This window comes from Hylobates moloch, unplaced genomic scaffold, assembly GCF_009828535.3.
Source record: "Hylobates moloch isolate HMO894 unplaced genomic scaffold, HMol_V3 SCAFFOLD_5, whole genome shotgun sequence".
NCBI classification, from domain to species: domain Eukaryota; kingdom Metazoa; phylum Chordata; class Mammalia; order Primates; family Hylobatidae; genus Hylobates; species Hylobates moloch.
In genome coordinates this window covers 48043806-48070794 of record NW_026652280.1, presented here as the reverse complement: position 1 = coordinate 48070794, position 26989 = coordinate 48043806, and the positions used below count along the sequence as shown (strand labels likewise).

Genomic DNA, 26989 nt, shown 5'->3' with positions numbered 1-26989 from the left:
AAACTGGTACCACTAAAGAAAGCTCAAGAGAAGTGCACTTGCTAGGAGAACCCAGATCCCAACTAAGACGAAGTACAGAGAGCACTTAGGGCACTGATTGAGGGTACTGGCAAATTTGGCCACAGTAGGATTGAAGTTGTCTGGTACTCAGTGGAAGGATTGGGTGGAGGAGTCTAAGTGAGCACAAGAGAGCAGAAAGCCTGAGAAGTCAGGGACGAGGGAGGAGTTTGCACCTGCGAGGATAAAGGCGATGGAGCCTGACTTGTAGGTCAATCCCTTTTGTTCACTCAGGTCTCAGGATCCTGCCAACTGGAAAAATCAGTCATACTTCTCCATCTCTGAGGGATGAAGCAGATCAACCTAAGCATTCCTCTATTGTTCCATTCTCGTGGTCCATTTGTCTAAGACTGTCTCTTCCAGGACACCAAAGGCCTTGTTTGAGGAAATCATGTGTTTGTTGCAAGGACATCGAATTAAAGTTAAACTTGCTTGTCTCCTAAGCCTCTGCCTTTAAATAGTCAATGACTTCCCTTGTCATAAATGAAATCTTCAGTTTACTTGGATGTTACTTTGATTCACTATCTTAGGTCTCTGTCAAGGAGACCCTCTCTAATCCTCTTGGGTCCTAAACTAGAGAATCATTCTGACTTTCAGCTTCCTTCCTCAACACCCTGTCTCTCTGCTATTAATCCTCGCTCAACGCTGTCTGTTGCATCCATGCCTTCCTTCTATAACCAGTGGTACTACCCCCACCCAGATTACTATTGTTGACATTGTAGGAGAGGTGCTTACTGAGGTCAGTGTCTCCACGTGGAGGCCAACTAACTCTCTCTCCAGGGCTACCTGGATGAATTTACCAATTCATTCAGGCTGGCCAATGACCGAAGTCCACTGGGGAGGCTCAGAATCACAGTTTCATTAGAAACCTCAGAAATAGACTCACTAACCAAGCTCACAAAGACTAACGCATAAGTAAGAATCTCAATGTAGTAATATTCCATAAGAAATCCTGCAGCCACACAGGCCAGAATGACTAATATATTCTCTTTCTGGCATACCTGTGTAGGAAGTCTTTGCAGCAGTGTTTCCTGCTCCAGCAAAAGTCCTGACCATAAGACTGTAAATCTTCAGTCCAAAAAGCCAACACACTACAACTTCCTTTTTTATTTCCTTCCACTGCTAACAAATCCCAGGGACGACTGCCATTTTCTTTACATGTGCTCATAGATTCCGCTCGATTACCGCCAAGCCTTCATGGCCTGGGGGAGGTTATTCTGTCTCTGTGTCCAGGTTCTTCACCTTATCGTGCATAAAATTAAATACAGAGGATGACAAAGGAAACCAAATGTGTTGAAACACCATTATTAAAATATTTTTTAAATAGTCATATAGTAATATATGTGCATCTTTATTAGTTACAAAATCTAGCCCTGGGTGTCATAATTTTAAAGTAGTGATGAGCATAAAGAATATTTCAAAATGTATCCATCAACTATATGTGATAGGAGTATATCTGTGATTTCTGTTGGTGACAAAGTCACAGTTACTGTTCATAACTACTCTGGCTTATTATCTACATTCATAATTTAAGAAAATGCTAAATTGCAATCAGAGGTTTGTATAAAGATGCAATCTTTTTCTCATCCAGTAATCACAGGTTTCCTGAATTCTGCTCACAGACATCAAGGATCTGTAGAGCCCGGGTTAAGAGCCCCGACTGAGTTGATGTGGCATGGCTCTGCTTTTCTCGCAACATGCTGATTTCTTAGTGTATCTCTCACATCACAGTTTCTAAGTTCTTGGGCAAGTCATTCCGTTTCATAAATACTACCTATCGTTATTAGGTATATTCTCCATCTTTGCAAGAACATTGTTTTTACATTTGAAAATGTATGAGACAATCACCAAAAACTGGAAACAACTGAAATGTCTGCTAAGTGGCGAACGGATAAATTGTAGTATATCTACTCCATTGAATACTACTAGTAAATTAAAGAAAAAATTAATAAAAACATGCAACAACATAGAGGAATGTTAAAAAGAATTATGCCAACTTCAAGAAGCCACACTGACAAAGCTATTTACTGCAGGACTCAATGGGTATGACATTGTGGAACAGGCAAAACTATAGCCACAGAAAACAAATCAGTGGTTGCCAGGGGCTAGGAGGAAGGAGGAAATTCACTACAAAATGGTGTGAGAAAACTTTCTGGATGGAAATATTACAACTCTTGATTCTGTTGTTAATTACATGACTTACATACATTTGTCAAAATTCATATAGCTGTACACCTAAAAAAGAATTTTACCATATGTAAATTATAGCGCAATATATCTTTTAAAAGTATGATAAAATATATTCAGACCTTCACATAATAGAGGTCTTTTAAATAACATTTCGTTGAGAAAATACAAGTGTGCCTGTAGACTCGAGAATCTGCAATAACTCCAGAAGGGCAGGGGTGCAGGTAACCTTGACCCACAGGCTGTACCCTACTGATTACACAACTATATTAGTGTCCTAAATGGCCACTTAGCCTGTTATTTTTCTCCTCCAGGCTCTTCCAGGCTCAGTCTCTCTAGTTTCCATCCTGTTGTTCTGTCAATAACCCAGAACTCTCAATAACCTCTTTTAATTTTTGTTCTGTCAATAACCCAGAACTCTCAGAACTCTCAATAACCCCTTTATATAGACTTGTTAGCGGAAAGGACTTTGAAGGTCATGAATTTCCAACTCTGACTCACTGCCAAGCCCCATCCCCAGTACTCCTGCCTGAGGTCAGCGAGCTTCTACCTGGGTACCCTAGTGGCAGTGAGGCGCCCCACCTCATGAGGTAGAGTGCTCCATGGGTAATAGCCCTGAATTACCAGATAGGTTTATGTTCTTACTTACAGAGAAAACTCAAACTTCTCGGGAGAGCACTAAAGATCCTCCACAGTCTGACTCCAAATGGTGTCTCTGGCTCATCTCATTAGGTTCATCTAATCCACATGGTAGGCCCTGCTCTACTCCTTGTTCTCAGGCCATGCCTAGTGTTCTTCCACTTTTGCACCTGCACTCATTCTGGTTTCTGTGTCTTGTAAAACAGATTCTCTTGTCCTGTAAACTCAGTGCTCAGAGACACTCCCTCATCCTTCCTTCTCTGAAGAGGCTCCAAGAGTCCGATAACATCTGTGATAGCAGTAACAAATATCATAGCCAAACACTCTTAACTAGGCCTCAGTGTGTTATGCTGAAATTCCCAAACCAGGTGTAATAAATGGTTTACAGGAATGGTCCCTTCTGCCGTTGGAGTTGCCAAATGAGGCCTGGGGAAGCTGGATTCCCTGGGCTCATTATCTCCAAATGGAGCAATCTCTTCCAATTATCCCAAAATGCTAATACACACACACACACACACACACACACACACACATAAATATGTGTGTATATATAATACATATAATTTTATCTATATAAAATTATTTTTATGCATGTGGAAAACTGAAGAAGCACAGCATTCAGATGTCTCTACGGCCCAGACTCCATCAGATCCCAGGCTCTAGAACTGCTCCTACCCCTTCTGACCTGCTTGTTCCATTGACTCCATGACTCTCCCACTGCCTCACTCCCGGTCTGACCCTCTCACCCTAGCCCATTAACATTGACGCTTCGTCAGATTCTATGCTTGGTTACTACTCCTAGGTTCTGGATTTTCCTCCATTCCTAGTTCCACAGCACTCATGCCATTTATTTCTTCTTCCATCCCCATCAACCTGAAGCATCTCAAATGCTTTCCCACTTGTATGGGAGAGGAATTCCACACACTGCTCTTTTTTCCTCTGCAGATTGTATTTCTCCTTGATGATCAAGCTTCAATCTCACCTCTTCACAGACACCTTCCACTATCCCAAAGTCACTTCCTCCCTCTGTGAATTATCATCCACCTCATCAACTGTTTCCTGTTGACTGGGTATATTTTTTCCTACTTCTTCAACTTTTATTTTAAGTTCAGGGGTACATGTGCAGGATGTGCAGGTTTGTTACACAGGTAAAAGTGTCCCATGGTGATTTGCTGTACAGATCATCCCATCACCTAAGTATTAAGCCCAGAGTCCATTAGCTATTCTTCCTGATGCTCTCCCTCCCCCAATTGTCCCTCCTCCAACAGGCCCCAGTGTGTGTTGTTCCCCCCATGTGTCCATGTGTTTTCATCATTCAGCTCCCACTTATAAGTGACAACATGTGGTAGTTGGTCTTCTGTTTCTGCATTCGTTTGCTGAGGATAATGTCTTCCAACTCCATCCATGTCCCTGCAAAGAGCATGATCTCATTCCTTTTTATTTCTGCATAGCATTCCATGGTGTGTGTATGCCATATTTTCTTTATTCAGTTTACCATTGATGGGCATTTGGGTTGATTCCATGTCTCTGCTATTGTGAATAGTGCTGCAATGAATATATGCATGCATGTGTCTTTATAATAGAATGATTTATATTCCTTTGAGTATATACCCAGTCATGGGATTGCTGGGTCAAATGGTATTTCTGCCTCTAGATCTTTGAGGAGTTGCCACACTGTCTTCCACAGTTGTTGAACTAATTGTCACTCACACCAACGGTGTAAAAGCATTCCTTTTTCTCTGCAACCTCACCAGCATCTGTTGTTTTTTGACTTTTTATTAGTAGCCATTCTGACGGGTGTGAGATGATATCTCAGTGTAGTTTTGATTTGTATTTCTCTAAGGACCAGTGATGAGCATTTTTTCATATGTATATGTTCTTAATAATTAAATTATAAGCAATTTGAAGGCACATGCCTCTCTTGATAGCTCCCATAGTGGTGGCTAGCACATTGGCTCACATTAGGAAGATGCTTAATAGTTGCTTCTTTTAAATTAGTTGCTGAATTTAAAATATCTCTCTCAGTTCCAAGGTTGAAAGAAAATAGAAGTAGCCAAAATCTATATCCTGAACCACGCACAATGGATTATGGCCACAGAATCAGTACAGCTGATCTAAGGGATATGTAAGTACAGACACAGAGTCAACCAAATAAATCCTCTTTAATTCTGGCTGGTGCAATTCACCCATACCCCAATGCAGTCTCTTGGTAAATGGGGTAGGTTATTAAACATCACAAGGATGGGTTTGGAGAGGAAATCGTATATATCATATCACATATCCAGAAGGCCACACCCCACTTCCTCCTTCCTTCACAGATCATGGCCAGAGAGGCCACCTAAGTGGCCTCCAACTTCGAGTTTGTTTTGCTACACTAGCTGCATGAGAGCTCCGGGGCAGGGTGGGGTGGGGGGGTGTGGATAAAAGAAGCCCAAAGGAAACATGCCAAATAGATTCTTTTAAAAAATACCTTAAAAATTTAAACTTCCTCTTTTGTCTGCATATCCGCCCCATAGGTAGGGGTGGGTGAGCTTTGAGTAACTCTAAAGCCAAAACTCTTAACTGTGTCTAATAACTGTTTATGGATAAAATCTTCTAACACGTGTGTGATCACTAAGACAGATATGAACCTGGACCAAGACATGGGTGTCTTGCCTGAATCATCAGAGCTACTGATATACAGCAAAATCCCCCAGATAGTGACAGGTGTGTTCTCAAGCCATGGGTGGGACTGAAGTTGCCACTCTTGGTTATACAGTCCCCAAATATGGGGCATGGCAGCACGCAGGCTAAGAGTTGTGGAAGATTCTTACACAAGAGAGTTCTCAATGGTTGTTCCCAACCAGGTTGGCCCCCAAAATTCAACCAAGAAATTCAAACTACAATTAACAAAAATAAAATATGGTCTAATTAATATATCCTAGATAATGTTTGCCTTTACTTGGATGGTTATTTACATGGACAAGGGAAGAAGGGAAGATAAGGGAGAAGGCTTTTTATGTGTTTATTCGACACTGGCGGAGGAGAGGCATGCCAGATAAGGCAGACACGGGCATTCCAAACACAAGAAAGGTATGTGCTACAGAGAAGTCAGATAACTTTCCTAGGCTCTCCTGCAGTCCGGATGAAATACTCTCAAAAAATTAGCCCGGGGCCTTTGCTCCAATTTCTCGCTTACCTAGCAACCATCTAACTATTAATTAAATTGGTATTATGGTTTTAACATGAATCTTTTATGATTTGCTTGCCATTAATCAAACCCCCGAGGCTTATTCACCTCAAGGGGAGCTGACAAAGTTGAATTATTCAACCTGCAAAGATCTAGGGTCCCCAAATATCGTCATTTCCACTCTCCCCTAACCCCCACCATGAGGCCCAGTCTCAGCACTCGGCCAGCCTATGCCCAACTCGGGGTAATCAGCTTAGACACATTAATATTAGTGGGCATTTCAGTGTCAACAGATCACTGTCTAGCAGCGGACAGGCACCCTCAGAAAATAAACCAAGAAGAAAGGGTTTATCTATAATATCAAAATTTTTCATAGATAAACCTGCCCATTATAAGGAAGAGGGCAGAAGAACCCTAAACTAAGAGCCAGGCAACTTGTTCATTAATCACAGCATATTCTGTAGGAGAAGGAGAAATGCTGTCCTCAAATTCATCTTTTTCACCTCAGTTAAACATCTATGCTACAGCCCCACAGTCAGATTGAGAGGAAAAACAGTACATAGCTAAGAAAAGACATAAACTTATAATTGAAATGCTTCACTGGTGCTCCTTTTGTTTTAAAGCATTGGATCTTCATAGCTACTGATTGTGCCCAAGCATGCAGCATCTGCAGCAACCACTTAGGCCTCCAGGAATGTGGTGACCATTGACCCTAATTCATTCCCCTTCATGGATCCTATGTAACCATCCTCCGAAAAGAGCTTTCGCAAACTCAAATAAACACAGGAAAGGAAGATTTTCTTATCTTTGAGAGTATATGTTTAGCCCTATAACCCTTTCTTATCATAAATTGCTTCTTAGTCAAGAAATATTGGATTTTTCTTGTATTTGTCATTGCCATTAGCTCCATACAAGCATTCATTTAACAAATAATGCATTCCATCTCCGTTTTTTGCTTTTTCCTTCATGCTTCAGCCTTGGTTTTCTCTCACCTAAAACACTGCAAGCTTCTTCTCCCAGAGCTCTCACTTTGACTCCAGACTACCTACATTTAATCTTTAATTCTCTACCAAAATTTTCTCCTATTTTTATGTCTTTTTAATTTTAATTTTAATTTTTGTGGATACATAGTAGGTGTATATATTTATGGGGTACATGCAATGTTTTAATACAGGCATGCAATGTGAAATAAGGACATCATGGAGAACGGGGTATCCATCTCCTCAAGCATTTATCTTTTCAGTTACAAACAATCCAATTACACTCTTTATTTTAAAATATACAATTATTAATTATAGTCACTCTGTCGTGCTATCAAATAGTAGATCTTATTCTTTCTATTTTTTGTACCCTCTCGTCTTTTTATATTAAAAAATAATCTTTATCTCTGTAAGCTTTATCAGCGATTTTCCAATGAAATTTAGGATCTCCTCTGTACCCTGAATTGCCTTACTTTCTCCTCACTTCCTTGTCTTATTCAAATGCAGATTTCATTAATGATTTCCAGATCAATGATAGTTCAGAAAGCAAGCAAGTCAAAGTGACCAAGGGCATGGCCTGAAAAGTGTTCTAAGAGAGGAATTTCCAGAACAACTATTAAATGATGTCAATAGGATTGTATTAGTCCGTTTCAATACGGCTATAAAGAGCTGCCTGAGACTGGGTAATTTATAAAGGAAAGAGGTTTAATTGACTCACAGTTCAGCATAACTGGGGAGGCCTCAGGAAACTTACAATCATGGTAGAAGATGAAGGGGAAGCAAAGCATCTTCCTCACAAGGCGGCAGGAAGAAGTGCCAAGGAAAGGGGGAAGAGCCCCTTGTAAAACCACTAGAACCTGTGAGAACTCACTCACTATCACAAGAACAGCATGAGGGAACCACGCCCCATGATTCAATTACCTCCACCTGGTCTTTCCCTTGACACATGAGGATTACGAGGGTTACAATTCAAGATGAGATTTAGGTGGGGACAAAAAGGCTAACCATATCAAGGATCAAGTGGTGGGTTGAAACTAACAGGATGAGGTATATCAGATACAAACACAGGGTCTCATATTTGGGTTAAAATTCATAAATGATCAAAGCACAGGATGACAGATAATATAGGTCATTTTAGATTATTGTGACCAACAGATCACAGTGGGTAGTGTTATGATGAAGGGAGGGTCACAGTTACTACAGTTACAGATGGATTCTGGGTACAACATTTGCACTAAAGTGCCTTTGCCAAGGGAGGCAACAGTCTCAACATCCTGTGGCCTGATCTACTTCAGGGACTGTGTCTTGTTCAGAGCATCACGTTTGAAGAGAAACTTTGACCAAGGGGAGTATGCCAGAAAAGGAAGTTCAGGATGCTGAGGATCTTAGAAACTATGTCTAAACAAGATTCATTCACAGAAGTGGGAATGTCTGTTTGGCAAAAAGAAAATACTACTTACATGGCTATTGGAAGACCAGCAATCACAAACTCAGTTTTTCAAAAGGCTGGGCAGAAACACAGATGAAAGAAACGGGCCATGTGCAAGAAAAGATAAAAGCTCAAGCATGATATGCCACTAGAGAATCACGTAGCCTCAGCGTTGGCAGGGAGGCCTGGGGAGTCGTGATGTTTGAGAGTGACGTTCTGATGATCACTGTCATGTGTAAATGTGGGCCTAAAGCTGCCAACATTTTTTATTTCTTAAGAGAAGCAAGAAATCCAAATTTTTATGCAGCATGTCTCAATATTTAATTTTGGCAACTATTACAAAATGTTTAAAGAGACTCTGTGCAGCCCAAGTATAACATATCTATGGGCTGATGGCAGCCCAGGTTGCCAGTTCACAGGGTCTACAAGAGATGATTCTTAGTTTCAACAGGGTACAGTGCTGAAACACGTGCATAGTAGATTTTGCTTGGGTTATGAAAGAACTTCCAAATATTTATGATTCATAGCCAGAGAAAAGGCTCTCTATCCAGGTTCTGAGCAACAGGAAATTATCAAGAGGATATTGGATGACAATATATGAAAGATGTTATTTGAGAAAGGATTTTCTCCTGAGGCAGAGATGTTGAACCAAATTCTATTAGTTATGCTTTTACAGCAAGATAGTAGTTCACAGCTTACAAAAGGCTTGTACATCCTCTTATATTAAAGGTGATTAGAACAGTCCTTTGAAGTAGAAAAGTAGGTATTTCTATTTTACAAAAGAGTTGGCCAAGTATCTGAGATAGTAAATAACTCATAGAAGGTCATCCGGGAAACGGGGCAGCAAAACTGGGATCGAATGACTCTGGTCATCCAACTCCAAATGCAAAAGTCTTTCTGCTGCTGCTTCCTAGTCAAACTCTAAGGGTCTAAGACTCCATTCCTAGTTATGGTCTCAACTATGTTTGCTCATTGCTGTGAAGGGTCAACCCACCTTCCGGAGTCCTCTCCTGCACATTCCCATGTTCCTGAAAAGCCTTTCTGTTCCTTCCACTACTCCCTGTAAGCTCCTGTGCTTCACAATTTCTTGTTGAATTTTTTCTAATCTGACTCTATTAGTTATGGGAATGTTCCTTCACTTCTTCAAGTCCTCCAAACCAGACTTGCTCTTGGCATGTATTTGTCCAAAATATTTGTCTTCTCTATGTTTTCTACATATTTTTCTTATAAGGACAAAAACCTGCCTTAGTTTATCCACGAACAAAGCCACGCATGCTAGTGTGCACACACACACGCACACACGCACACAGACACACACACACACACACAGAGGATTTTGTACGTGATTAATGAATCATCAAATCATCATAATTTCTGGACTTGTATTAATAAGTCGGCCAGGAGGAAAGGAATCTGTTGTCAATCATGGCTTCTGGTTCTCACAGTCATCTCTACTTTCTTCCAGCAAGTTTCGTTCTGTCAAAAACCAGCTGTCAGCCTTGTTCCTGCATGCCCAATGCAGGAGAGTCAGTAAAGAAGATTTGGTTCTCTGTATTTCAGGGTCATCAATGCCAGGTTGAAATATACCATTCTGGCCCAGCTCAGTGGCTCACACGTGTAATCCCAGCATTTTGGAAGGCCAAGGCGGGCGGATCGTTTGAGCCCAGGAGTTCGAGACCAGCCTGGGCAACAGGCTGAGGTGGGAGGATGACCTGAGCCCGGGAGGTCAAGGCTGCAGTGAGCTGTGATCATGTCACTGCACTCGAGCCAGGGCGTTGGAGTGAGACCCTGTCAAAAAAAAAGAAAAAAAAAGGAAGGATAAAAGGAAGGAAGGAAGGAAGGAAGGAAGGAAGGAAGGAAAGAAGGAAGGGAGGGAGGGAGGGAGGGAGGGAGGGAGGGAGGGAAGACGCCATTCTGTGTTAGATTTAAGTGGACTTTATCTGGGCAGAACACACACACACACACACACATGCACACACACATTGTGGAGAAACTGCTGACTAAGCAAAGCTTCCAAATGACTTAGTTTGGCTAAAATGTGAGCTTTTAAAAAGGTGAGCACTGCCAAGGGTTTTTCCTTGTTGACCCATGGATCCATCAAGTGCAAACATTTTCTAATGCACTATATTTAAGCCTGTGCAGCTAAATGTCATTCAACATGAAATACATTATTATAACTTGCATCTGTCTAAAATCTTGCATCTAAAATGAAAGATAAAAAATGTATAAAAATGGAAAACATGCATAGAAATACGTGAGGGAGGAAAAAATTACCCCCAAGAATGTTAGTTCACGCAGTCACACAGGGAGAAGACTATTTTTGTTTTGTTTTGGTGACCTAACTGGTCAAATGACCTATTAAGAATATTTCATAGAGCTAATGTTCCGATGCTCTAATCTCTCTAGACAAGGTTCATATTTGTATGGGTTACTTATTCTCTCTTTGTTGACTAAGTCAATAATCAGAATCAGCAGGTTTGCAGTCAGATTGGCAGGGATAAGCAGCCTAGCTCAGGCGAAGTGAGTATAAAAGCCCCAGGCTGGGAGCAGCCATCACAGAAGTCCACTCGTTCTTGGCAGGATGGCTTCTCATCGTCTGCTCCTCCTCTGCCTCGCTGGACTGGTATTTGTGTCTGAGGCTGGCCCTACGGTGAGTGTTTCCGTGACATCCCGTTTCTACATTTAAGATTCACGCTAAATGAAGTAGAAGCGACTCCTTCCAGCTTTGCCAACCAGCTTTTGTTACTAGGGCAAGGGTACCCAGCATCTATTTTTAATATCATCAATTCCAACTTCAAAAAGAATGAAGTTCCGCTGAGCTTACTGAGCTGGGACTTGAACTCTGAGTATTCTACCTCATTACTTTGGTACATTGGATTTGTAATGCCTGGTAGCTCTATTTCCTCAGACAGATGATAGAAATAAAGATATGATATTAAGGAAGATGTCAATACTGAATTTTCAGAAAAGTATCCCTTTATAAAATATATTTGGGGGGCAAACTGCAGGAGATTATATTCTGGCCCTGTAGTTAATCAAAATGTATTTATTGATTAATCTTTAAAAGGCTTAGTGAACAATATTCTAGTCAGATATCTAATTCTTAAATCCTCTAGAAGAATTAACTAATACTATAAAATGGGTCTGGATGTAGTCTGACATTCTTTTATAACAACTGGTAAGAGGAAGTGACTATAGCAACAACTAAAATGATCTCAGGAAAAACTGTTTGGTCCTATGTATGGTACATTGTATCTTTTCAGTAATTCCACTCAAATGAAGAAGTTTAACAAAGCAACTGTTCTCAGGGGGCCTATTTTCTCCCTTAAAATTCATTATACACATCCCTGGTTGATAGCAATGTGTCTGGAGGCAGAAACCATTCTTGCTTTGGAAACAATTATGTCTGTGTTATACTGAGTAGGGAAGCTCATTAATTGTCAACACTTACATTCCTGATAATGGGATCAGTGTGTGATTCTTGTTTCGCTCCAGATTTCTAACACCATAAAGAATAAATCCTTTCACTCTGATCAATTTTGTTAACTTCTCACGTGTCTTCTCTACACCCAGGGCACTGGTGAATCCAAGTGTCCTCTGATGGTCAAAGTTCTAGATGCTGTCCGAGGCAGTCCTGCCATCAATGTGGCTGTGAATGTGTTCAAAAAGGCTGCTGATGAGACCTGGGAGCCATTTGCCTCTGGGTAAGTTGCCAAAGAACTCTCCCACAGGACTTGGTTTTATCTTCCCGTTTGCCCCTCACTTGGTAGAGAGAAGCTCACATCATCTGCTAAAGAATTGACAAGTAGATTGAAAAATGTGGGCAGAGGTCAAGTATGCCCTCTGAAGGATGCCCTCTTTTTGTTTTGCTTAGCTAGGAAGTGACCAGGAACCTGAGCATCATTTAGGGGCAGACAGTAGAGAAAAGAAGGAATCAGAACTCCTCTCCTCTAGCTGTGGTTTGCAACCCTTTTGGGTCACAGACCACTTTATGCAGGTGATGAAAAGTAAAGATTCTATGCCCAGAAAAAATGCGCAGATACACACACATACAAAACCGTATATGTGATTTTAGGAGTTTCACAGATTCCCTGGTGTCCCTGGGTAACAACAAAGCTGAGAGTCCTTGTCTTAGAATTTTAGGAAAGAGGTACAATGTGTATTAACCCATTAACAAAAGGAATGGAATTCAGAAATATTATTAACTAGGCATCTGTCTGTAGTTAATTTGGATCACCCAAAACCCAGGACTTTTGCCTAATGAACACTTTGGGGCACCTACTGTATGCAAGGCTGGGGGCTGTCAAGCTCGGTTAAAAAAAAAAAAAAAGACAGAAGAGATGGATCCATGAGGTAAAGTACAGCCCCAGACTAATCCCAGGATCACCCAACTTCATGTGCAAGAGTGACTTCTCACCTTCATTAGCCAGTTCACAATTTTCATGGAGTTTTTCTACCTGCACTAGCAAAAACTTCAAGGAAAATACATATTAATAAACCTAAGCAAAGTGACCGGAAGACAGAGCAATCAGGAGACCCTTTGCACCCAGCAGAAGAGGAACTGTTAAGTGTTTACGTCTCCTCAGAGAAGAATTTCTGTTGGGTTTTAATTGAACCCCAAGAACCACATGATTCTTCAACCATTATTGGGAAGATCATTTTCTTAGGTCTGATTTTAACTGGCTTTTTATTTGGTAATTCATTTATGTTTATATAAAATGCCAAGCATAACATGAAAAGTGGTTACGGGACTATTCTAAGGGAGAGACAGAATGGACACCAAAAATATTCCGATGTTGTTGTGAATCTTTTTCCTTGCACCAGGACAAAAAAAAAAGAAGTGAAAAGAAGAAAGGAGGAGGGGCATAATCAGAGTCAGTAAAGACAACTGCGATTTTTATCTATCGTAGCTGTTGCAGTCTAATGGGAAGCAATTTCCAACATTCAACTATGGAGCTGGTACTTACATGGAAATAGAAGTTGCCTAGTGTTTGTTGCTGGCAAAGAGTTATCAGAGAGATTAAATATATAAAAGGGAAAAGAGTCAGATACAGGTTCTTCTTCCTAGTTTAGGTTTTCCACTGTGTGTGCAAATGATACTCCCTGGTGGTGCTCTCAAAGGTATCCTCACACCACAAGGGAGAGGAGCGAGATCCTGCTGTCCTGGAGAAGTGCAGAGTTAGAACAGCTGTGGCCATTTAATTTTGGGTGATCCAAATTAACTACAGACAGATCATCAATCTTGAATCACAAGGACTCTTTCTTAAGTAAACATTATACCCGCTGGGCCCGGTGGCTCACGCCTGTAATCCCAGCACTTTGGGATGCCGAAGTGGGCATATCATCTGAAGTCAGGAGTTCAAGACCAGCCTGGCCAACATGGCAAAACTCCATCTTTATGAAAAATACAAAAATTAGCCAGGCATTGTGGCAGGCACCTGTAATCCCAGCTAATCAGGAGGCCGAGGCTGGAGAATCCCTTGAATCTAGGAGGCGGAGGTTGCAGTGAGCTGAGATTGTGCCATTGCACTCCAGTCTGGGTGACAAGAGTAAAACCCTGTCTCAAAAAAAAAAAAAATTATACCTACATTCTCTTCTTATCAGAGAAAAAAATCTACAGTGAGCGTTTCAAAAAGTTTTTACAAACTTTTTGCCATTTGATTTCAGTTATGAGTTTTCCCTATTTCTGACTTAGTTGAGGGGAAATATATATAATATGTTTATGTGTGTTAGTCCGGGGGCAGAGGGTATTACTTTGCCATGCCATTTGTTTCCTCCATGCCTAACTTAACCCAGACTTTCACACCTTATAGGAAAACCAGTGAGACTGGAGAGCTTCATGGGCTCACAACTGAGGAGGAATTTGTAGAAGGGATATACAAAGTGGAAATAGACACCAAATCTTACTGGAAGGCACTTGGCATCTCCCCATTCCATGAGCATGCAGAGGTGAGTATACAGACCTTCGAGGGTTGTTTTGGTTTTGGGTTTGGTTTTTGCTTTTGGCATCCCAGGAAATGCACACTTTTACTTAGTGTACCACAGAAATGTCCTAAGGAAGGTGATGAATGACTGAAGGTTCCCTTTCCTATTATACAAGAAAAAATCCACAGCACTCTGAGAAGCAAATTTCTTTTTGACTTTGATGAAAACCCACTTAGTAACATGACTTGAACTTACATGACACTATTCATAGTCTATTCATTCCACTTTATATGAATATTGATGTATTTTCTGTTGAAATAATAGTTTATGAGGCAGCCCTCCAGACCCCACGTAGAGTGTATGTAACAAGAGATGCACCATTTTATTTCTCGAAAACCCGTAACATTCTTCATTCCAAAACATATCTGGCTCCTCGGAGGTTTGGACAAGTGATTCTTGGCAACACATACCTATAGAGACAATAAAATCAAAGTAATAATGGCAACACAATAGATAACATTTACCAAGCATACACCATGTGGCAGACACAATTATAAGTGTTTTCCATCTTTAACCTACTTAATCCTCAGGAATAAGCCACTGAGGTCAGTCCTATTATTATCCCCATCTTACAGATGAAGAAAATGAGGCACCAGGAAGTCAAATAACTTGTCAAAGGTCACAAGGCTGGGAAATACACACGTAGAAATGTTTACAATTAAGGCCCAGGCTGGGTTTGCCCTCAGTTCTGCTATGCCTCGCGTTATGCCCCAGGAAACTTTTTCCCTTGTGAAAAGCCAAGCTTAAAAAAAGAAAAGCCACATTTGTAATGTGCTCTGTTCCCCTGCCTATGGCGAGGGTCTTCAAACAGTTATACGTGGACCCAATCCCCCTGCCTTCTCCTTAATTTCTTAAGTCATTTGAAACAGATGGCTGTCATGGAAATAGAATCCAGACATGTTGGTCAGAGTTAAAGATCAACTAATTCCATCAAAAATAGCTCGGCATGAAAGGGAACTATTCTCTGGCTTAGTCATGGATGAGACTTTCAATTGCTATAAAGTGGTTCCTTTATTAGACAATGTTACCAGTGAAATAATAGGGGCTTGTTTGACTTCTGGGGCCCACAAGTCAACAAGGGAGCCCCATCTACCAAGGAGCATGTCCCTGACTACCCCTCAGCCAGGCAGCAAGACACAGACCCCAGTCAGGGCAGGAGCAGGGTTTCAGCGGTGCCCAGCACAAGACATTGCCCCTAGAGTCTCAGCCCTTACCTTTGAGTAATAGATCTGCCTACCTGAGACCGTTGTTTGCCTAAGACGTGGGTCTCAGCCTGATGGGAACCATCTAAAAAGGTTCATTGACATACTGCCCACATGTTGTTCTCTTTCATTAGATCTTAGCTTCCTTGTCTGCTCTTCACTCTTGCAGTATTCATTCAACAAACATTAAAAAAAAAAAAAAGCATTCTATGTGTGGAACACTCTGCTAGATACTGGAGATTCAGAAATGAAAATACATCCCTACCCTTGGAATGGAGGGGAAAGGACCGAAGTAAAACAGATTAGGCAGGACCGTCAGCCCAGCTTGAAGCCCAGATAAATATGGAGAACAAGAGAGAGCGAGCAGTGAGAGATGAGTCCCAATGCCTCACTTTGGTGACGAGTGCATGGTGGGCTTCATGCAGCTTCTTCTGATAAATGCCTCCTTCAGAACTGGTCATCTCTACCTTGGCCAGTGACCCAGGTGGTCATATTAGATTTACCAAGGGAAATTGGAAACTTTTATTAGGAGCTCTTAGGCCTCTTCACTTCATGGATTTTTTTTTTCCTTTTTTTTTTGAGACGGAGTTTTTCTCCGTCACCCAGGCTGGAATGCAGTGGTGCAATCTCAGCTCACTGCAACCTCTGCCTCCCAGGTTCAAGCAATTCTCCTGCCTTAGCCTTCCGAGTAGCCGGGACTACAGGTGTGAGCCACCACACCAGGCTAATTTTTGTATTTTTCGTAGAGACAGGGTTTCACCATCTTGGCCAGGCTGGTCTCGAACTCTAGACCTCAGGTGATTCACTCGCCTCAGCCTCCCAAAGTGCTGGGATTACAGGTGTGAGCCACCATGCCCAGCTACTTCATTGATTTTTGATTACAGATTATGCCTCTTACAATTTTTAAGAAGAATCAAGTGGGTTGAAGGTCAATGTCACCATAAGACAAAAGACATTTTTATTAGTCGATTCTAGGGAATTGGCCTTAAGGGGAGCCCTTTCTTCTTAAGAGATTCTTAGGTGATTCTCACTTCCTCTTGCCCCAATATTATTTTTGTTTTTGGTATGGCTCACTCAGATCCTTTTTTCCTTCTATCCCTAAGTAATCCGGGTTTCTTTTTCCCATATTTGGAACAAAACGTATTTATGCAGAGTGTGTCCAAACCTCAACCCAAGGCCCGTATACAAAATAAATCAAATTTAACACGCCTTTACTGTCTTCTACCTCTTTCCTGACCTCAATTTATCCCAACTTCTCTCACTCTGAGAACCAAGGCTGTCCCAGCACCTGAGTCGCAGATATTCCACTGAATTTGACAGAACTGTGTGACTATCTGGAAGAGCATTTTGATCCACAATTTGCCCAGTTACAAAGCTCAAATGAGCTCTAGTGCATGCATATATATTTCAAAATTCCACCATGATCTTCCACACTCTGTATTGTAAATAGAGCCCTGTAATGCTTTTACTTCACATTTCATTGCTTGTTATACATAAAAATATACTTTTCTTCTTCATATTAGAAAATGCAAAGAATAGTAGGGTGGGGGAATCTCTGGGCTTGGAGACAGGAGACTTGCCTTCTTACTGTGGTTCCATCAGTATGTAGACTGGGGCAATACAGTAATTCAAGTCTGGTTTGCTCATCTGTAAAATGGGAAGAATGTTTCCAGCTCCAGAATGCTAAATCTCTAAGTCTGTGGTTGGCAGCCACTATTGCAGCAGCTCTTCAATGACTCAACGCAGTTTTGCATTCTCCCCACCTTTTTTTTCTAAAACCAATAAAATAGATACAGCCTTTAGGCTTTCTGGGATTTCCCTTAGTCAAGCTAGGGCCATCCTGACTTTCGGCGTGAATTTGCAAAACAAGACCTGATTCTGTACTCCTGCTCTAAGGACTGTGCATGGTTCCAAAGGCTTAGCTTGCCAGCATATTTGAGCTTTTTCCTTCTGTTCAAACTGTTCCAAAAAAGAAAAGAATAAAATTAACTAAGTTGGCACTGGACTTCCAGTGGTCAGTCATGTGTGTCATCTGTCACATTTTTTGGGCTCTGGTGGAAATGGATCTGTCTGTCTTCTCTCATAGGTGGTATTCACAGCCAACGACTCTGGCCCCCGCCGCTACACCATCGCCGCCCTGCTGAGCCCCTACTCCTACTCCACCACGGCTGTCGTCACCACTCCCAAGGAATGAGGGACTTCTCCAGTGAACCTGAAGGACGAGGGATGGGATTTCATGTAACCAAGAGTATTCCATTTTTACTAAAGCAGTGTTTTCACCTCATAAGCTATGTTAGAAGTCCAGGCAGAGACAATAAAACATTCCTGTGAAAGGCACTTTTCATTCCATTTTAACTTGATTTTTTTCATTCCCTTATTGTCCCTTCCAAAAAAAAGGGAATCAAAATTTTACAAAGAAGCAAAGGAATTCTAGAAAGTATCTGGGCAGAACGCTAGGAGAGATCCAAATTTCCAATGTCTTGCAAGCAAAGCAAGTATTAAATATGATCTGCAGCCATTAAAAAGACACATTCTCTAAATGAGAAAGCCTTATTTTCCTGTAACCTTCAGCAAATAGCAAAACACACATTCTAAGGGCCCACTTCTTTACTGTGGGCATTTCTTTTCTTTTTTCTTTCTTTTTTTTTTTTTTTTTCCTTTTTTGAGACAAAGTCTCACTCCGTTGCCCAGGCTAGAATGCAGTGGCATGATCTCAGCTCACTGCAACCTCTGCTTCCTGGGATCAAGCGATTCTCCTGCCTCAGCCTCCCAAGTAACTGGGATTACAGGCACATGCCACCACGCCTGGCTAATTTTTGTATTTTTAGTAGAGATGGGATTTTGCCATGTTGGCTAGGCTGGTCTACAAACTCCTGACCTCAGATGATCCACCTGCCTCAGCCTCCCAAAGTGCTGGGATTACAGGCATGAGCCACTACACCTGGCCCCTATTCTGGGCATTTCTTTGATTTAATAGAAGGGGAGCTCTAACAAGATACACCTGCAGCGACTCAGGCCGTCCGATCAGTTCAGGCCAGATCCACACTGCAATCAGCCAGGTCAGGGGCCCCACACACCCAATTTACTTAGGCTGATCCAAAATCCATGTATGGAGAACTCACATGCACCAGGCACTATTTTAGGTGATCTGAACATAAAGAATAGGACCCAGTACCTGCATTTATTTAAAGAACTCACAATCTTTTGAGAACATAACTGTTTCATCATGGTTTGGCAGGAGGCTATGGTACAAGGCACAGCAAGGGTAAGAAGGAGGAAGAAACCAACACCCTACAGAAATTAGGGAATGACTCTGAAAAGGTGTCGCTTAATCTGAGTGTTGGTAATTCGTCAGATAGACAAGGGAAAAGGTATTCTAGGTAGAGAGAATACAGTTTGCAAGGCCCGCCAAGTGAAACCATTTGATAAGTTGAGAGAGCAGATGACGATTCAGAATGTTGAAGGGCAAAGGTACTGAGGTGGGATGGGTTATGCTGCTATCACAAATAACCCCAAATCTCAGGGGCTTAACAAAGCAAAAGTTTATGTCTCACTTGTGCCAGGTCCAACGCACAACTCTTTGCTCTAGAGACTCTTTAGGGTGGTTTTCCTTCTAATGGTGACTGTTTGAGACAGTTCGATTTAGCCTTGTGGCTTCAAGGTCACTCTGGTGATATTTAGCCAGCAGACTGAGGGAACATAGTATGGTATTAGACCCCTCTGTGCTGAAGTGTCACACATGAGTCCCACTGATCTCCCACTGGCCAGAGCTAGTTACATGCCCCCATCTAGATGTGCTGAGAAATGTGGCCCCTAGCTGGGAGCCATTTCCCAGAACAACTAACTCTATGTTCTGGAAGAGGAGCACTAATCTGAGTTGGCCAACAACCATCTCTACCACAGTAGGGTTGGGACTGGTGGGACATGAGGCTGGAGTGAAGGTTGGTTTTATCTGCCACCGATTACAGCTGTGAATTTGTCTTAAAAGCAACATGGGTCCATTGAAGGGAACCTTGACATCAGTCATGTGGCCGGGACAAGAATAGTTACCACTTGCCCATAATCTCCAACCAGGATTCTCCAGGAGAACCTTAGTTAGACACATGGCTTAGGCCTAAACCTACCTGAGTGGTCTTTCTATTTTCCTCCAAATTCAAATCTCAAATCTTGCTACCCTCTAACTGGCTGTGTTGAGAGAGGAAAAAACTTGAAGAGAATACAGCATAGGTTTGGACTTTTTCACATGCACTTTTCCCCAAGATACATAGCAAAATCAATGTCTCCAATTCTATTAATGTTGTTAGCAAGTCCTTGTTCCTTGCATATTGGTTAATCCATAGCAAATTGCCATTTTTATAGATTAAATGGTCAAATATTGGCAATTTCATAAGGTATAGTCTATTACCTACCATGATTGTATTGGTCACTAACCTGCCTATTTTTAGAATGCTACATATTCATTTGAATGTTGTTAAATAGCTATGGATTTTTATAATCAAAACAGGTTGAAAATATGAATCAGTTTAAAACTATATACATGTGGCCAGGCATGGTGGCTCATGCTTGAAATCCCAGCACTTTGGGGGGCCAAGGCAGGAAGATCACTTGAGGTCAGGAGTTCAAGACCAGCCTAGCCAACATGGTGAAACCCCATCTCTACTAAAAACACAAAAATTAGCCGGGCATGGTGGCGGGCACCTGTAGTCCCACCTACTCAGAAGGCTGAGGCAGGAGAATCGCTTGAACCCTGGGGGGTGGAGGTTGCAGTGAGCTGAGAGCAACCACTGTACTCCAGCCTGGGCAACACAGCAAGACTCTGTCTGAAAGAAAAGAAACTATACATGTATTTTTAAAGGAACTGGTTCATGCAATTATGGGAGCTGGCAGGTTTAAAATCTACAGGGCAGGCCCACAGGCAGGAAACCCAGGGAAGGGTTGATGTTGCAATCTCATCCGGAAGCAGAATTCCTTTTTCCTCATGGGTCAGGAGGAGGAGCCTGAGTCTATTCTTTTAAGGCCGTCAAGTGATTGGAAGGGGCTCACCCACATTATGAAGGGTCATCTACTTTGCTCAAAGTCTACAGACTTAAATGTCAATCACGTCTAAAATATACTTTCACAGCAACATCTAGGCTGGTGTTTGACCAAAAATAGGCCTAAGCAAGTTGAATATAAAATTAACCATCACAGTCCCCTTCCCCAAATTTGTTCATTATAGAATGAAATCGTTGGCCACATTCCTATTCTTGAGGTCATGGGGAAAACTGATATATCATGATGAAGATGCCTCCAGCTTTAGGGAATTAAGAGGTGCCTGTGTTTCTGATTAGTGGGGAAGGCTATGAATGGAATTAATTAACATACTCATTTATCTTTTGGGGTATCTTATGGAAATCAATTGTAGGGCTGGCTGGAGCCCACCAAGGTTGATATGTTAGAAGCAGGATATTGGCAGGATTTTCTTATAAGCATTCATTGGCATTTCAAGGCTTTAGGTGAGCAGTTCCTCACCATTTAAATTAATTGAGAACTCAATAACTACTCTGGCAAATTGAAGTTTCTCTGCTTTTCAGGGCTTTCCAAAGCTCCCCAGATGGCTTTGGGCAAATTGCTTGACCTTATGTATCTATTTTCTTATCCCAGAACAAGCCTCCAAACCTAGCATTCAGTGGCTCTCTAACCTGAACCTAACCTACCCCTCCAACTTTTTCCATCATGAGTTTCCAACTCTCTGCTTCTGAAAATCTAGTTCCCATCTCCCTCTCTGCTATGATCTCACTAACTCCCACCAAGACATCTTAGCTGATGTGGTTTTCTGCAACTTAGACAACTATTCCTCCACACATTCCATCTTTTAAATACAATTCATAATCTCTTTAATATACACAGAGTTCTAGTGAATCGACATTAAATAAATGGGCCCCCTGTATAAGATGGCAGATGTGGGTGGACACGCAGTCCACATGAGAGGTTCAAATGGCAAATACCATGAGACAATATGTTCAGTATTGCAAGGCAAAAAGAGAAGTTGAGCTAAATATTAAAAGTAATTTTTGACTTTCAGAATGGCAAAGATTTCAACGAATATAAACCTAGGACAAAATTTGGAAGAACCCCGCAGGAGGCTTTATTCATTTCCTAGGGCTGTGATAATAAAGTATCCAAAACAGAGTGGCTTAAAACAACAGGAATGTATTGTCTCACAGCTCTGGAGGATAGAAGTCTGAAATTAAGGTATTTTCTGGGACATACTTCCCCCCAAAACTTGCAGGGGAGAATCCTTCCTTGCCTCTTCCTAGCTTCTGTTGGTGGCACTTGATCTTTGGAATTCCTTGGCTTGCAGCCACATCACTCCATGATCTGCCTCTGTCATCACATGATGCTCTCCCTGTGGCTTTTTCCAAATTTTCCTCTTCTAAGGACCCCAGTCATGCTGGATTAGGGTCCACCCTAACTACCTGCTCTTAACTAAATACATCTGTGAAGACTATTTCCAAATAAGGTCACATTCACAGGTCATGATTTTTACAAAGTCACTTTTAGGTCTTTGTTGTTCTGTATTAGTATCTTCTGCTTATGTCCTTTCATGGCCGTTGTTATGGGTGAAACTATGTGCCCTGAAAAAGACATTGAATAAAAATCCGACATAGTTGGCTCCATCTTGCTTCTAACCTTCAAGCTGTACCTCACTCATTCCTGGGCATAGGCCAAGCTAAATTTGAGATGAATTTATTTTCTGGTTTAACCTTAAAGCAAGAATAATAATAGCTTTTCCCAAACTAAACCACCTTTGTAAAACTAATAAAAGGGCACAAGGTTGGGATTTTGAGATGTGCCTAAATTATGCTAAGATACAGGCATAATTAAACACTAACCAGCCACTCACTATTCTGGAGGTCACAAGATTTACAACTTCCCCAATTACTCCTGTAAATAACATCACCATTATAAAACCTAAGATTGGCCTTTTAAAAGGTTTTTTTCAGACTTTTACACTTCTGACAATCAACTGACTTGGACTTCACCTCAACCCACAACTGTGACTCAACTGGTCCTGTGGCCCCCACCCAGAGGCTGACTCATTGCACAAGGACCGTTTTCCACACCCCTATGATTTCATCTCCAACCAATCAACATTCCCTACTCCCTAGCCCCCTGCCCACCAAACTATGTTTTTTGTTTTGTTTTGTTTTGTTTTTGAGACAGGGTTTTGCTCTGTTGCCCAAGCTGGAGGGCAGTGGCACCATCACGGCTCACTGCAGCCTCAAACTTCTGAGATCCAGCAATCCTCCAGTCTCAGTCTCCTGAGAAACTGGGACTTCAGGTGTGCACCATCACACCTGGCTAATTTAAAAATGTTTTATAGAGACAGGGTCTCACTATGTTGCCTTGGCTGGTCTCAAACTCCTGGGCTCAAGCAGTCCTCTGCCTTGGCCTCCCAAAGTGCTGGGATTACAAATGTGAGCCACCACATCTGGCCCACACGTTCCTTTAAAAACCCCTAACCTCCAAGCCTTTGGGGAGACTGATTTGAGTAATAACTCCAGTTCTTCCACATGGCTGGCCTTGCATTAATTAAACTCTTGCTTTACTGTAATACCATGGTCTCAGTGAGCTGCTTTTGTATGCACAGCAGGAAAAATGCATCAGGCAATTACAGACCAAGGGAGCAAACAAACATTTCAGTCAAAGCAGCATGGACAGAGGATAGTCAGCGACCAGACAACACATTCCCCCTTATGTCAAGATGCTCCATAGCCTCCAAAAGGTGGATGGAATTCATGGAAAAACAAAGAAGGCTGAGCATTAAACTGGAAGTCAAACTGAGTTGATTTCAACAGATAAGATTAAGTATGCTGATACCAAAAGGAACTATGGACAGAAAAGCTAAGTTTAATTCAGATATATGTATAGCATCGCTCTCTCTCTCTCTCTAATACACACACACACACACACACACACACACATGCTCACACAGTATTTGTTCTGTTTCTCTGGAGAACCCTGACTTATACAGGTACTGTACTATCATCCACCCTTTGAAGTTCCCTTTGTATGGTAATAGGGAGGACTTGGAGGTTCTGGAGCAGGGGAGCAACATGATGGAAGTTGAGTTTAAGAAAACAACATTTGATCACTGATCATCAGAGAAATGCAAATCAAAACTACAATAAGATATCATCTCAGTCCAGTTAACATGGTTTACATTACAAAAAACAGTCAATAACAAATGCTGGCAAGAATGTGGAGAAAAAGAAGAGAACTACCATTTGATCCAGCAATCCCACTACTGGGTATCTATCCACACAGAGGAAAAGAAGTAATTATATGAACAAGACACTTGCACGCGCATGTTTATGGCAGCACTACTCACAATTGCAAAAATATGGAACAGCCCAAATGCCCATCAATCAATGAGTGGATATATATATATACCACAATTTCTTTATCCACTCATTGATTAATAAAGCTACTTTTTATGGCTACGTAGTATTCCATTATATATATGTATATATACTTTTTATGGCTGAGTAGTATGATATAAAAGGAAACAAATAATGGCATTTGCAGCAACCCAGATGGAATTGGAGACCATTATTCGCAGTGAAGTAACTCAGGAATGGAAAACCAAGTAGCGTATGCTCTCACTCATAACTGGGAGCTAAGCAGTGAGGATTCAAAGGCATAAGAATGATACAATGGACTTTGAGGACTTGGGGAGGGGGGATGGATGGGAGTGGGGTGAGGGATAAGACTACAAATTGTGTGCAGTGTATACTGCTCTAGTAATGGGTGCACCAAAATCTCAGAAATTATCCCTAAAGAACTTAATCGTGTACCAAATACCACCTGTTCCCCAAAAACCTATGGAAATAAAAAATAAAAATAAATAATAAAGAATGTGGAGAAAATGGAAGCCTCGTACACTGTTAGTGGTAATGTAAATTATTATAACCACTATAGAGGACAGTTTGGAGGTTCCTCAAAAAGCTAGAAATTCAGCTACCACATGATCCAGCAATCCCACTGTTGGGAACATCTCCAAAAGAAAGGAAATCAGTATATCAAAGAGATATCTGCACTCACTCCTATGTTTGTTGCAGCCCTGTTGACAATATCCAAGATTTGGAAGCAACCTAAGTATCCATCAACAGATGAATAGATAAAGAAAATGTGGTACGTATACACAACAGATCACTATTCAGCCATAAGATCCAGTCATTTGGAACAAGGTGGATGGAAATGGAGATTATCATGTTAAATGAAATAAGCCAGATGCAGAAAGACAAACATTGCATGTTCTCACTTATTTGTGAAATCTAAAAATCAAAACAAGTGGACTCATGAACATAGAGAATAGAAGGATAGTCACCAGAGGCCGCAAAGGACAGTGGGGGGCGGGGGGGAGGCAGGGATGGTTAATGGGTACAAAAAACAGAAAGAATGAATAAGACCTACTGTTTGATAGTATAACAGGGTGACTACAGCCAATAATAACTTAACTGTGTGTTTTAAAATAACTTAAAGAAGGTAATTGGATTATTTGTGACTCAAAGGATAAATGCTTGAGGGGATGAATTTAAAAAGGAAAACTAAGTTTGTAGGAATGAACATCATAGGACTGATTGGGAGAAGGCAGAGGAATCATACTGACACATTTGGAGCAATGAAGCTTTGAGGTGATGTGACGTTGCACTAGGGAGGCAGACACGGAAATGCAGGAAAAGGAATGCATGTCAGATCTTAAAATGTATATGTGATGGGAAGAGGTTTGATTTGCATTCCTCGGGGAAAAATCATGAGGTAGATTAAAAAGCAACCAATGCCTTACGGGGGGATGAATGATGAGGCTCTGATCCCATTTACCTGTGTGGACTTTCTACCTTGTGAATCAATCATTTGTATCCCAATATGAAAACATAAAGTCAGTCTTTGTAAAGAAGCTGTGTGTGCTGTGGGTATGGTTGACGGTAAATGTTTAACCGGCTCTTTGGAGAAAAAAAGCTAGCTCAAGTTTGTAATGTTTGCCAATTTTCATGGTAAAAACAATCTCACCATGGCAATTTCAAACTACCACCATGACGTCACTAAATGCACAGCTGGGAAGAGTTATACAGTAGTCTAGTGTAGTATTTCTACCATACAGATACAATAGATAGAAACAGCCTCAAGAGTACAGGTAAGGTAGTTAGCAAGTAATAAGATTTGACTATTTATTACCTTTGTTTGAATGTAAGTTAATGCTAAGTTCAAAAACCAGCTCATGAAATTTCTGAAAATTTAAAATAAGCCATTAGTTGCTGATTCCAGCACACTACTGCATATATCCTCTGTGTTACAACTCCTTTCTATAACGGTGTGAGTGGGTATGTGCGTGAATATTGAGGGGGAGAGTTTAAACAACAGCGTCATTTAAAAGAAGGGTATTCATTCTCATAAAATGTCCCTGCCCTTTTTAATAAGACCAAAAAGCTACATATGATGTCTGTGTAAGGCACACGCAAATAAACATAATATTTGAATGGGACATTTATATGTGAGAGGCTATTTCACAATTACCTTTTCTAAAAGTTCTCCTTTGCCACATACTCTAGGGAACCAGGAATCCCCGTTGAAATCAGTGGATGCCCTGAGATTATGAACCTAGACTTTACAGGTAAAAATTATTGGTCTGGTCACATATAGAAGTTGATTAGTGATTTTTTCCCATTAACCATCCTGATATTTCAAGAAGCTAGATTGCTAAAGCCTGGAAAATCATTTCTGATATAAGAACAGATATTCTGCAGTTTTGGAGATGGAAGCAATGCCAGAGATAGGACTATTTTTTCTTATTGTTTTAGATGTAAACATTAAAAAAAAAAACCAGGAGGCACACTTAGTCCCTACCTCTAAGTGTATTTGTCTCTCTCTCTAGTCATCTTCTCCTCTCCCTTCCCAGAGCCTAGGGCTGTGTTTTGAGAGCTGAGTTAGAAGCAGCCGCGGAGTGGTGCTGCCTAAGGATAAAAGAGAAATTATTGGAGACGATATAATAAATGAATGGAGTCATGTGAAATAGGAGAGGCATGGAAATGAGCACGTGTGGTCAGTACTGCTGGAGAACCCAGTCAGAGAGAGAGCAGAGGGCAACCTGATGGATGTGGATAGCTCATGAACCTTGTCCCTTGTATGTCAGGCCAGGCACTTTGTTAGTGAAAGCAACGTAGAGGAGTTATTTCTCCCACATCAATCGCAGGTTTTTAAGCAGAGATGCGTCATGTATAGATTAGTATTCCAAATCAGTGTTTCTTATTTTTAAAAAAATCTATACAATGTGCTATGATTTGATTGTATCCCGTCC

At 41.3% G+C, this 26989-nt stretch overlaps 1 protein-coding gene across 1 annotated transcript; it reads left to right on the top strand.

The window, feature by feature from the left end:
* The first annotated feature begins 11016 nt into the window (after positions 1–11016).
* On the top strand, positions 11017–17985 carry TTR (transthyretin). The gene is made up of 4 exons (XM_032152585.2): positions 11017–11111; positions 12035–12165; positions 14275–14410; positions 17735–17985. Exons 1-4 carry the CDS (start codon positions 11043–11045, stop codon positions 17840–17842), a joined length of 444 nt encoding a protein of 147 aa, XP_032008476.1. The 5' UTR covers positions 11017–11042; the 3' UTR covers positions 17843–17985.
* Positions 17986–26989: the final 9004 nt, after the last annotated feature.